This window comes from Hoplias malabaricus, chromosome 2 (genome assembly GCF_029633855.1).
Source record: "Hoplias malabaricus isolate fHopMal1 chromosome 2, fHopMal1.hap1, whole genome shotgun sequence".
Lineage (NCBI taxonomy): Eukaryota > Metazoa > Chordata > Actinopteri > Characiformes > Erythrinidae > Hoplias > Hoplias malabaricus.
The window spans coordinates 42,528,176-42,541,939 of record NC_089801.1 but is presented as its reverse complement, the minus strand read 5'-3'; the positions used below and the strand labels follow the sequence as shown (position 1 = coordinate 42,541,939).

Sequence of the window (13,764 nt, the reverse complement as noted above, 5' to 3'; positions counted from 1 at the left end):
GAATGAGTCATGCGGGACGGACGGGTTTGGTGTCAGTTACGACGGCCAGTCTGCGTATGATGTGGCGGACATGCTGAAGCAATATTTCAGAGACCTACCAGAGCCTCTCTTCACCAGCAAACTTGCTGATACCTTCCTACAGATTTATCAGTGTAAGTGTCACACACCCACATACACACTGTATCTCCAAATATACTTGGTATACATAGTCTTCTAACATTTTTTCTAAAATCAAGAGTTTGATATCTGTGAGTTCATTCTAAAAATGCTCTATTGTTCTGGAAACTCTGTTTTACACACTGCTGATATGCAAGCAGCCGTATAAGATTGGGAACTCAGGAATGGTGAGGCTCCCCTGATTGTGGGACCATTCCAATTGAAATTCCTACTTGTAACTGGGAAAATTCCAACATCCAAGTTAAAATGGAATGCAGCATTGGCATTCCCTTTGGTTTCATACATTTAAATGGAGATTAAGAACAAAAAAAAATGAATTCACTCATTATAAAAGTTGTTTGAAAGCTTTGGAACCTGTGGTGGATTTGTGTGGGTATGAACAGTTGTGCAAGAGCATGAAATCAAAACAAGGCGACATAAGAGAGGAAATAGTTGGTGAATGATGTGTTGGCAACCATGAATTACTGTGTTTTGCCCACAAGGAGCCCTGTGTGTGTGGGTTTGTGTGTGTGTGTGTTTCTGAGGGAGAGAGAGATAGAGAGCATGCCACACACACAAACACACAACACAGGCATACTCATAGGCGCTAGGGTGTCACCGCTATTCAATAACGGCTGTGTATTAGCCTCTTATTTACCAGTGGTTGCTTGTTTTGCACATATTTACAGGACACAGGAAAAACAAGTCTTCAGTTTGAGGGTTTTTACTCAATATTTATCATTTTGGACATTTCAGAACATAAGTTTCTTAAGTTTGTCAAATAAATAACATGTTCTGTCCACATTAAATATTTTTTTATGTCAAGTTTGTAATGTCCATTCCAGGAAACCAAAAATATGAAATTCCCCAAAACGTCATAAAGCTGCTAGCATGCTACATGCACTACTAAATGAACAAAGCTAATTAGCTAAAGTTTCTAAAATGTTTTATATTTTTCTAATCATTAAAGTCAATGAAAACTTACTAGCACCTTTCCCTTTTTTTGTTACAAATTATTTTGGGCATTAGCATGCTAGCAACACTGGTACTATTGCTAATAATTAGGCTAGCCTACAGATTCATTGTACAGACTAAGGTTTTGGACAGCAGGATGCTTGCCACTAGCTCTGAGCAACTAGCTTTTCAGCTTTTATTTTTAGCATTTACTAAGTGATTTTATCAAATTAAATAATGCATTGTTAAGTTGTAAGCTCCATAGAGCTCCGTAGAGATGTATTTTAACTCTTTCAGCAGTGTTAATCCTAGTGTTAATATGGATGACATGAGTTGGGAATGTTGTGCGTGCGTGTGTGTGTGTGTGTGTGGATACATATATAGCTGACCCAACCACTTGGTGGGGTTGGGGGTTGGTAGTCTCACATTCCTTGGACACAAGGGGGTTCTGTGTATTATTTTTACATAACTGCCATTTAGCCTACCCTCACCCTCTTCATAGTTCTTAAGGGCTGCCTTAGGCATAATACCCAGAATGCTTTGCTGGGAGACCAAAATGAGCTTACACACAGGGGTCTATTCATGGAGACTGACCCCTGATGTACCCCACAATATACTGCTATTTCTCGCTATCCGATCAAGAATGGCAATGGAAAGCTAGGGTGGAATATGAACTGTCAATAAATGACAACTGACTTTACACAAACTTTATACTCAATGTAGGAATATTGCTGTGAGGATTTGATGGCACTCAATATCAGATATAAAATATCAGAATTTCTTCCTGATAAGGGTAGGGTAAGGTCTGGGGGGCAATGTTTACAAAGATGGCTAAGGTGAGATATTCATTGGGTGAATTAAGAGTTAGCCATTTAGAAAACAGACACATTGCATTGTCCAAATTAATCAGGAATAACACTAACATTGAACAGTTTTATTTTTCTGGTCACTTCATGTAGAAATATCACCAGTAACCACTAGATGGCAACATAACAATTTCTCTTCTGTCTATATTCTGTACAGTATTTGTGGTGAGTTATACCCAAGGAGTTCATTATAAATGTCTTCTGTAATAAAGTTACTTTGTCTCTACAGTGACTTAACAATTAACTGTGGCCATAAACAAGCAGGGGATCCTATTCACTATATAGTGCACTATGTTTTGAGGAATGTAGGGAGTAGAGTAGAGGGTTGATTGAGACATGGTGATATTTGTGTAAGTCTGCTTGTTGGGGCTAGCCCTCACGGAACCCACTGAGGATGAACTAAAGGCTCTACAGTTCGAAAAAATATAAAGCCTTAACGTGAGTGTCTGTGTCTGTGTCCCAATTGTGTGTTACGCAATACTACTATACAGTTCAGCAGCTAACACACAAAATAACATGCTATATCATTTCTAACAGGATATAATGAGTTGTTGTAATGACAACACGTCATACCAAGCTGCAGCTGCAGCTCAAGGATAAATGCTAATAGTGGTCCATCTCTGTGTGTCAGACATGCCTGTGGACCAGCAGCTGCAGGCCGTCCGTGCCGCTGTGCTGCTGTTGCCGGACGAAAGTCGCGAGGCACTCCAGACACTGCTGTGTTTCCTCAGCGATGTCACAGCGAACGTCGTAGAGAACCAGATGACCTGCATGAACCTGGCTGTGTGCCTCGCACCCTCGCTCTTCCATCTCAACTCTGTCAAGAGGGATGCCTCCTCTCCCAGGTAGGAACTGTGTATAGGTGCAGCAGCTGTTATACTGACCCCTAGTAGCATGGCAGTGGATGTGGCAGGGAAACCTGTTTAAATCATGGGCACCCCCATGTGGGTTACCCACTGTATGGAGCATAACCTTCTTAAATTAGGGCTAAAATAGTAATTGGATTCACTTTGTGTTGTGTTTGTGTGTGTGTGTGTTGCAGAGTTATAAGCAGGAAGAATGCTCTGGGAAAGCCTGACCAAAGAGACCTGAACGAAAACCTGGCGGCCACTCACGGCCTCACTCACATGATTCAGGAGTGCAGGAAACTCTTCCAGGTTGGACACACACACACACACACACAAACACACATACACAAACACTTGCACTCAAAACATCACAGACATTACAGCCCAAACTAAATGTATACAACCTCCCCCATGTCTCACAGCTACATAATCATCATCACAACAAAAGACACACACACAAACACACTCACCTCTCAACTCCAACTACATTGGAGTCCTGTGTCCTAAGATCTGTCAAAATGGTTGTAGGGATCTAACATCTAAGATATCTAAACTAAACACATACTATAAAATTAGCATTGTCTCTGTCACACTTGATTTGCATGCCCCTCTTCAAACATGGGTTGTGTTCTTCTCTCTGCTCCCTGGTTTACTCCTGAACTCTGGCTAATGAAAGCAAGAGGCTGCCAATTGGAGTGCATTAGCAGGAAAATCAAATTGACAGTTCACTCATTTGCTTATAGAAAACATATTCTCGAGTACAAAACTGCTTTGAAAAGGCAAAGGCAGATTTTAATACTATTACTATCAGCAACTGTCAGGGAAATCCAAGGGCACTTTTTCTACAATTATTTTACCGTTGCAGCCTGCTAATAGTTTTCCATTAACCCCTTCCTTGGATGTTTGCAGTGATTTTTTTGTCATTTTTTTAAATGAGAATGAGTTTCAGCATTCTACTCACTCCTTGGATCTCTCAGGGCCTAGTCCTCCCTTAAACAGTTACTGCTTTTTACCCAGTTGATGATTGCTCAGTTACCAAGATTATTAAGTGTTCTAAATCAACAAGATGACCCTTCAGTCAGATTTCGGAGCAAACCCCAGCACAGAAACTGCCCAGGTGAGGGTTATAAATGCTGGCAGCTGATTCTGACCTACTGAATATTCTGGTTCTCCTAGATCTTACTGCAGCATTCAATACAGTCTGTCATGATATGTTGTTGCACAGGCTGGAGACTGGACTGGACTGGGATCACTGATACGGCTATTGCTTGGTTTCGGTCATATCTTGCTGATCTGCAATATTTTGTCTCCCTGGCAGCCACAGATCTGATACCTTGACCTTGTTTTTGGGTATTCCACAGGGTTCAGTTCTCTGCTCCCTTCTCTTTATCTTCTATATGTTTCCGCTTGGCGATATTTTCCAACAGCAAGGTCTTCAGTTTCATTGCTACGCAGATGATACTCAAAATTACCTGTGCACCAGGTCCTCTGATCCACTGCCTCTAAATGCATTGGTTAGTTGTTTGGTTGAAATCAAAAAATGGATGGCTAAGAATTTCCATTAGTAAACAGTAATAAATCTGAAGACATCCTTATTGCATCCCCTTCCACCTTTAAGAAAATTTATCAACCTACACTGCCTATCCCAGGTTTCATTACATCATCTGTGGAGGCTCATATCAAACAACATCTTTAAAATGGCCTATTCCACCTCAAAAACCTCCAGATTGTGCCCTTCTCTTCCAGACTCAGTAGCTGAAACCTTTATACATGCCTTCATCATTTCCAGACTGGATTAATTCTGTTTTAGTTTGGCTCCCTACCAGTAGTCTAAAGAAACTCCAGAATTCTGTAGCAAGCTCCTGTTTACCTTTCTTCATTTTGTCCAGATATTGTCCTTCATGCTCACTTAGCTCTGCTGATTCTCATTTGCTGTTTATACCTCCCGCCAGGTTACATATGTATGGTGAAAAAGCCTTAAGTGTAGCAGGCCCAAAGTTATGGAACTACATCCCATTGTATCTTCGTACATCCCCATCACTATCTTCTTTTAAGAGACATTTTTAAGATTGTTTTCCCAAGCTCTTAGATAATATTCTGTTTTATTCAATTTTTCCCAGTTGTTTTTTATTATTCTGTTCTCTTTGAGTACGTTTAATTGTTTGTATGCTATTATCATGTTTTTCTTACTCTTTCTTTGTAAAGTGTCCTTGTGTGTCCTTAAAGGCAATTATAAATAAAATTCTATTATTATTCTTATTCTATTACACACACACACACACACACACAGTCTTCTTACAGTGAGTCCTAAGTGGAGTCAACTGACCATAACCAGGGAGGAACATTTAACACAGTTATGTAATGGCTCAGCCTTCTCTGAGAATACAGCAAAGACCTTGGGAAACTTCACACACACACAATCACATATAATGTTCTTACATTGTGTCCTCAGACAGGAACGTTGTTACGAAATGCCACAACCTTGTCCGAGGATACAGCAAAGACCTTGAGAAACCTGTACTATCATCACTCATAAACACACACACACACACACACACACATCTATTTGAATACACAGGCTTTCTTCATGGAAAATGGGTATTGCTAGAGCAGCTACACATGACGTTCACCATGTCTATGAGAAGGGCATAAAGCTTCACTTCTTCACTCTTTCTCTCTCTGGAGTGATGGAGCTCCATCCAGTACCTTGGGGGTGAATTTAAGTGCCAGAGCACATTATCTGACACCAGTACCTGGTGTTTTCTTCAAGCTCCGCATTTTAGTTCTTAGTGTGTTGGTTGTATTAAGCTTTTGTGTTCTGCTCCAAACAAGATGAGCTATTCAGCTGCCACCATACTGCTTGGCCTTTTTGCATTTGTTTGGCCTCTGATTGGTCGGCCTGATTTTTACGCATTTGTCAAAACTAGAACAGGTTCTAATTAAAAATCTGACACAGAGTCACAGTCCATCAGTTTCAGACTTGGTGTGAAGGACACCATGTGTTTGTTTGTGTAAAATCGGACTCCTCTTATAAAGTTACTATTTTGGAGATACATGTTTTTCACTGGACAGCGGCAATATAGCATTGTGTTCTCTCTGTGATTAGTTCTTCCACAGATATGATATATATGTCTGTCCAGGAAATGTATAAAAACTAAAAGAAACACACGGCTAACACACACTATTCTACACCATAAGACTCTAATAAACCACTTCAGTCCTGTAATGAGACCATCATTTCATATTAGCTGCCGGTTTTCATGGAGATGGCTAATTATAGCTGGTCAGCATATCTAAATAAATTACTGCAGGACATGGCCATTAATCTGACCTCTGGAGAGGTCAGCAGTGGGCTGGTGTTTTTTTTTTTTTTTTTTTTTTTTTTTTTTTTTGTTATTTATTTTTTTGCCAAACGGAGATAAGGGATTTAAATGTGGTAATGGAAGAGAACAGGAAAAGACTAAGAAGAATGACAGGACACACACCCACACACACATACACAAGAACATAAGCGCACGCAAAGAGGAAGCGGACAGGATACACACATACACACATGCACACACTTGCGTGCACACTTCCACACAAACAGGATGAGCTCCAGAGATATTACCGCTTGCTTAATTTATTATTCCTCATCATTTTCATGCTGTACTTACAGGTTGTGTGTGGCATAACTATGAGAACAGGGCTAGCATAGTCATAGATACAGGCATGTTACAACCAAAGAAATTGGTGTACTGTACATATACAGAATTTACGTTTACAGCATTTAGCAGACGTTCTTGTCCAGAGCGGCTCACAAAAATTCATAATGTTCAGACAGAATGTGTATCCTAGCTAGTACAAATAGGTTAGGGTCCAAATTCCCTCTGAGCTCAGACGCTTGCCAGAACAAGAGTCAGTGCTGATACCTATAGAAAGAACGAAACACACTAAGTGAAATACACAATACAAACTAGTCAGTGCTCAAACTTAGAAGGAAAGGAGTTAAGTGGGTCACAAAGATGGGTCTTAAGTCTGTCTTTGAAGACCCTAAGAGGTACTTTGTGGTTGTGGTTGCGAACAATAGCTGACCATCCAGAATCACACCAAGGCTCCTTGCATCTCCAGACTGTACAATTGAGGAGTTCTCAAATGAGATCTTGATGAGGACCAGCCATTCAAGGAATGAAAAGCAGTTCAGTCTTGCTAGGATTGAGCTTCAAGTGGTGAGCTGTCATCCAAAAAGCAATGTCAGTCAGATATGGCGAGAATCATATCATATCAATGGATATTTTACAGCCATTGACATTAGTGTAGTGTTACCATGGAAACAGGCCTAGCACAATCATAGATACGGATATGCTACAGCCATTAAGACTGAGTGCAAATACAGTATTCAGCAGTATTTAGACTATTTTTAAATGAACAGAATGCTGTAAACAGTGCGGCACGGTGGCACAGCAGGTAGTGTCGCAGTCAAACAGCTCCAGGGACCTGAATGTTGTGGGTTCAATCCCGCTCCGGTTGACTGTCTGTGAAGAATTTGGTGTGTTTTCCCGGTGTGGGTTGCCTCTGGTTTCCTCCCACAGTCCAAAAACACACACTGGTAGGTGGATTGTCAACTCAAAAGTGTCCGTAGGTGTGTGTGTGTGTGTGTCGCCCTGAACTGGATAGGTGGTTACAGACAATGAATGAATGGATGCTGTAAACATTATTACAATAGCTAATGGAAATCCTTTTGCCAAGGAAACTGTTTCAGTGTTTGTATTGAAAAAGATTTGAAGGGATCTGTAAAGATTTTACGACCTGGGGCCAGTACCTATGACAGCTTTGTGATCTCATCATAATGGTCTAGAACAAATGTGTAGGTGTTTTCTGTGCCACACCCTTGGTCGGACGGTCAACACTCTGCTCATAAATAACAATAATTAATATTCATAATAATAATATTGTTTGTATCTCTTTCATCCCCCAGGTGCCGGAGGAGTTGTCCCACTGCCGGAATTCGTATGTGGACCAGGCCCTGAGCCCGATGCGGATGGACGAGCTGCGGGACAGCTACAGGAGCGTGGTTAAGGAGACCATGGATATGCTGCTGAAAGAAGCCAAGGACAGGTTCAGGGGATATGAGAGCTGTGGGACACTGGAAAACATGGAACTTGCTTACAGAAAGGTACAGCTCAATTCACAATACATCACAATTGACAAAAGTGTGCTTTTAAACAAATCAACATTAAGCTCTTATCAGTCAAAACTGTGGTCTGAATATGTTTAGAAAAATATAATAAATTCCTATACTACATGTTACATATGTAACATGATGGCACTGTTGGTGATGGTAGATGACTTTTTTATTTTGTATATGTAAATAAAACTGTATATTGTGCAGGTGAATGATGGCAGGACTCTGAGGCAGTGGAAGGTGTGTGTGGAGGTGGCAGCAGCGCCAGACGAAGTCCTGCAGCGAATCATCCGTGAGCAGAGCCGCTGGGATGAGGACCTGATAGAGACCAGGGTCCTGGAGACCCTTGACTCATCCACTGAGGTCTATCAGTTTGTCCGTAACAACATGGCTCCACATCCACCCACTGAATATGTAGTGCTCAGGTGAGACAGTCACTACAGTTTAATGGAGGTGGTCTTATTAGCTTTTATTATGTGATGGTATGTGTCACCTTGCATATTTTATAATATCTAATCTGAATATTGAGATCACAACAGTCTTTTCATATTTGTTGATATACTCCACTCCGTTTCTGTTTGAGCTTTTTCCAAACTTCGAAACTTTTAGTTGATGTTTATTATTGCTACTACTAGTGGTGGCTAATGACAATGCGCTCTAACGTACTTAAATGGCACTACTTTTCCCCACAGTGGACCACAGTTCTGGTCCTTAATTAAACTGTCTGTCACGTGCTTTGGTCAAAACCCCACATGCCCCACAGCAGTATTCTCCCTGTTTAAGCAATCCTATTCAGAATCCCCACTTTCAGCACCCATTCCTTTAAATGATAATGAGCTACTAACTGTTCACCCCAACCCAAGTGCACCGCAGTAAGGAGCGAGGTGCAGAAGCTCTGTTTTTTAGCCGTTTTCACTCAGTTATCTCAGTTTTTACCCCATGTTCTTATTTCTCTGTGTTCATGGTGTCTGTTTTGCTGTGTTTAACCTCATCTTTGCCCTCTCACATATATGTGGGTCCAGAGCTCTGATTAGACAGACTCAGATGACGGGCCAGGGCAATTCTAAAATCTCTGTTCTTGACGTCAGAAGAAAGAATCAGAATGGCTTGTTTTATTCCATGTTTTTTGACTAAGGCAGCTCACAGAAAACTGGGTGGCCTTGTTTCACAGTGAGCGGGGTGGTGCAGTACAGATAAACACATTAATATGTGCATATGCTCTGAACTAGTGACTTTTCATTATATGTATAACCATTTAAATGTAACAGACAGACACAATGTTGATGACAGTAGTTTCATTGGAGATACACTGCCCTCTTGTGGTGATAATGCATACATCATTTTATATATTTTCGCGGTCAAATTAAAGGTCTTATCAGTGGTACATATCTTAAATCCAGATGTGCCTGTTATACCTCTGTTATATTTTTTCTTGTAATGTAAACCCTGAATATGAATGTATGGACAGTTAATATGATACAATAATATATTTAAAGATGTACTTTTGAAATGATCACACAGAGGCAGTATAATGCCATATTTTTGTTTTTTATTTCAATCTTCAGTTGTAAAGTTTTCTTAGGAATGTGAAAGGTGCTATATATGTGTAACTTTGTATTAATATTACATTTATATTATTATGCATGTAGACAGCAGTAGGCTGAGATTTTTATTGCAGCTACACTGCCTTCTAGTGGTGACTGCTGTGAATACATATCTAAGGCTCATACTGATTACAGGGTGACTGTGACATCACAAGGGATCAACTAGGGCCATTCATCTTTATTGTATTTTTTTATCAGTCCTATATGAGCCAAAATTATGCAGGCATTGCTTATTTTTCCATTTTCATTTTCATTTAGCTATAAAGCTTTTTCAGCTTGAACAAGGCATCACCATACTCCAGTTGTTATCACGATCAAAGAGTTAAGTGTGTGTGTGTGTTCTGCAGGTCATGGGTGACAGATCTTCCTAAAGGTGTGTGTGCACTGGTGTGTGTGTCTGTGGACCATGAGGCTGCGCCAGTTTTGGGGGTGCGAGCTAACATGCTAACATCACGCTACTTCATTGAGCCCTGTGGGAACAACAAAAGCCGTCTCACATACATCTCCAGGACAGACTGCAGGTAACACACACACACACACACACTTTATATATATATAAAGTAGCGTGCATGAACATATGCACGAACACTAATCTATTCCTCTCTCCTCCAGGGGGCGCTGTCCAGAGTGGTACGTCAAGCTTTACGGCCATCTGTGTGTGTCTGAACTTGTGGGAATACGAGACACTTTCAGCTGCCCATTGGACAAATAAACACACACACAGTCCTCTTGGTTGACTCTTACTGAGAGATGAAGAGGAAAATAATGAAGATTACTCAAGGACATGCCTGCTATTGTGACATCATAATGTTGTCATGGACCAATGACATCACTTGTGATGATGTCACGAAGAGGAACTTAAACTAGGCTGTGCTACTGCTGCTTCTGCGAAGCAAGATCTGTGTGTGTGTGCGTGTGTATATGCGTGTGTGTGTGTGTGCGTGTGTGTGTGTGTGTGTGAGAAAGAGAGAGAGAGAGTGAGATAGAGTGGGATCCAAAATCTGACAACATGAGTGAAAATGCTTCAGTATTTTCATTACCAATGCCATGGGTGTTCTGTGGAACAGTGGAACTGTGTTCTCTGGAGTGATCAAGCTCCATCCAAGACATTCGGGAAGACTGGAGATCCGGAAATACTCATCCACCTCAGCACCAAACCTCACTCATGTCTTTGAGGCTGCCATTAAATCTTCAGCACAGCAGTGTTTCCATATTTAGTGTGAAGATTTTGCAGACGTCTGGAATTCCCAAAGGTGTCTGGTAATGGAATTTGTTTTAAAAAATGTCTTAAAATGAGAAATTGTCTTAAAATGAGAAAATTTTAGAACTTTGAAGCGTTTGCACAAGTAGTCTCGTGGCTTTTGGACCCTCAGCTTATGTGTCCAAGTGTGTTAAGTGTGTTGACTGGGAATTATTGACAAATGAGAGGTATTCCATGCACTAGCACCCTACTGCAAAATAGTTTGTGCTTATAACTGTGTGTGTGAGTGCGTGTGTGAGTGTGTGTGTGTAAGAGAGAGAGAGTGTATGAGTGTGAGAGAGAAAGAGAGAGGTGTGCATTATTACTCATCAGTAATAAATGCATCTGCATGGACATTTACAGCTCTTTCACTATATCAGCTCATAAATGGAAGGAAGAATGAATGAATGAAACAAGGAAACAAAGTAAGAGACAAAAGGAGGTGGCTGGAACACCTAGAATGAGGGAAAAAGGATGAGAAAAGAAGGATATATAGTCAAAATTCAGAGATCTCCCTTTGTTTATTTAATTTTCAGTTAAAACAAGTTATTTATTTTTTCTGTAAATTCAACAGAAATTACTCTAAACCTCAATAACTGTATTTAATGTGTTTACTCTTTGCCCTTATTTCAGCATTCATTGTTTTCCAGAGACTCCCCTTCTCACAGCCCACACAAGACTCTACTGAGTCGATCCCTAACACTACTGTAGTTGAAATTTTTACTTTTTCTCCATGCAGGTTTTTGCACAGCAAACATCTAAAGTGAAGTGAATCTTGACTTTCTCCTGTCTCCAACAAAGAGATACAAGCTTTAGATGCTGGGGACAGTTTTGTTGAAGACACCAATGTCTTTACAGCCTTTCACAGCTGTTATGTTAACTTTCTGTAGCTTAATCAGGTTTTATCCTCATTTTCCTTCTAACTTAACCACTTCTAATACAGTTGCCTCATTGTATAGCTATAGCATTCTTATGTCCTCAAAAATATATTTTCAATGAAGTACATAATTGACATTTTTGTTTGGAAATTGAATAATCACAGGGTGGTCTCTGATATTTGAGCAAAAACTAGGCAGCAGTTGTCTAGAATGAAGACCAGTGTAGTGATGGACCAAAATGTGGACAAATACCCACATCTCTTGAACAAAAAGCTACTTAGTGTAGTGGAATAAGTGACAAGAACCAGAAGGAAACAGGTTAAAGTTGAAGAGAGAAAGGGCCTTTTTTGTTGTTGATGTTGTCCTAAAATGTATTGATTAGAAGAGATTTAGAGTTGAAAATTTTTTCAAAGGATTTCAATCCAAAAAAAGGATTTGTTTAATACTTTTTGGCACTTTTCCACTGTTTGGAACCTACAAGACTCTACTCAACTTGGCTCCTTGTGCCGATGGCCGACAAAAATTTTGAATGTGTAACAAGGAAAACTGAACTGTGAGAATTGGGGCGCAGCACTGTGTTCAGTCCAAACAACAAAAACAACACGCAAATACACAATGAATAAACAATGCCTAACTTTACCAATGACGTTGTGGTTTTCAAAGCTTGTGATACCTGTTAGAGAGTGGGTTTTGCAACATCACCAGCTCCATTTCGCGGTGGAGCCCTGCCAGTAGAAATGTGACAAACTTTAAGCGAGCCGAGCTGTGTTGAGTCGAGTCGTGTAGAGCCAGACCTCTCTGCCTGGTGGAAAAGCACCATTAGTTTTTCTCTTGTGCTAAGGGAGGGATGTAGCTAACAAGTAATGCATATCAGTTAGCATTGCATTAAAAATTGCAAAATCACCACACTTGCTTCAAAATGTTGCAAATTGTGCAGTGATGTGAAACTTTTATTATTATTTTTTGGGACATTGTAAGAAACACTGTTGTAAATATGAACAGTGGTACAGCTACTTGGAAAGTAGTACAACTACATTTTTATAGAAAACCACTTCAAACCACATAATGATGTCTGTGGTTTCAAACGAGTGTGACAATTTTGCTACATAGAATAATGCTAACTGGTGATGGGTTCACTTAAATTATTTCTTAGCAACAGCTGCCTCTTAGCTCAAGTGCAAAACTAAAGATCTTCAACACATTTTTAAAGTAAATGTTTCCTAAGATTTCTTTTAGTAACATTAACCTCAAATGAAGAAAAACCTCTAAAAACAATAACATTACAACCACATACCTTCAGAACTAGGTGCCTATACCCTTCAGACACTTTCTAAATGCTTAAACACCTCTAGCTAACACAATCTTGTGCTATAAAACTGTGTGTTTGTGTACATTAAGATAATGCATGACAATGAAAGTTAATTTAAAGCTTTGTGTATTTAAAGCACAGATATATTGTTCCTTATTTTTAAAGTCTTTGTCCTATTTTATTGTAAATGTTACCCCATTTTAAGTTACAGAAATGAAAGAATGTTTTATCTTTTTTATTATTAAACTTATTTCTGTACAGATTAATCAGTCAAAGTGCACTATTAATGGAATTAAAAATAAACAAATACATATATGTAACCATGTTGAAGATTATAATTTTTATTTAATGGAACATATTAGATAAGATTCGTTATACAGGCACATTTTCAAATCAGGTGCTTTGGTTTTTATAATGAAAGGAATTTAAAAATGCTCCAAAATTAATCTAAAAGTAATTTGCAAATTTGTTGACATATTCAAGCTCACTATTATTGGTCATTTTAATGGTAGCTCGCTCTATCTACTATACAGTGGATACTGACAAAGTAATCCAATCCTTTCTAATACTCAATTTAATGCTTATTTTTTTTTATTTTTGCTTATTAGTCTTAATAGCTTCTACAGGCTGGACATTAACATTTCCTAATGTTTTTAATGTCAATATAGCTGCATTTGTTGAAATTCAAGCTCATAACATACAATTAACTAAAGTTTATTTACTACATGAATATGTAACATTCAAA

At 39.4% G+C, this 13,764-nt stretch overlaps 1 protein-coding gene across 1 annotated transcript in view; it reads left to right on the top strand.

Annotated features, from left to right (window-relative positions):
* dlc1 (DLC1 Rho GTPase activating protein) overlaps positions 1 to 13,325 on the top strand; it is a 94,910-nt gene extending 81,585 nt beyond the window's left edge. The window contains exons 12-18 of the mRNA XM_066659725.1: positions 1 to 152; positions 2,608 to 2,821; positions 3,019 to 3,133; positions 7,782 to 7,979; positions 8,196 to 8,413; positions 9,940 to 10,113; positions 10,205 to 13,325. The exon at positions 1 to 152 is cut by the window's left edge and continues 56 nt beyond it. Of these exons, the coding sequence (XP_066515822.1) occupies positions 1 to 152; positions 2,608 to 2,821; positions 3,019 to 3,133; positions 7,782 to 7,979; positions 8,196 to 8,413; positions 9,940 to 10,113; positions 10,205 to 10,304 (1,171 nt within the window). The 3' untranslated portion in view covers positions 10,305 to 13,325. The remainder of the gene's footprint in view (positions 153 to 2,607; positions 2,822 to 3,018; positions 3,134 to 7,781; positions 7,980 to 8,195; positions 8,414 to 9,939; positions 10,114 to 10,204) is intronic.
* Positions 13,326 to 13,764: the final 439 nt, after the last annotated feature.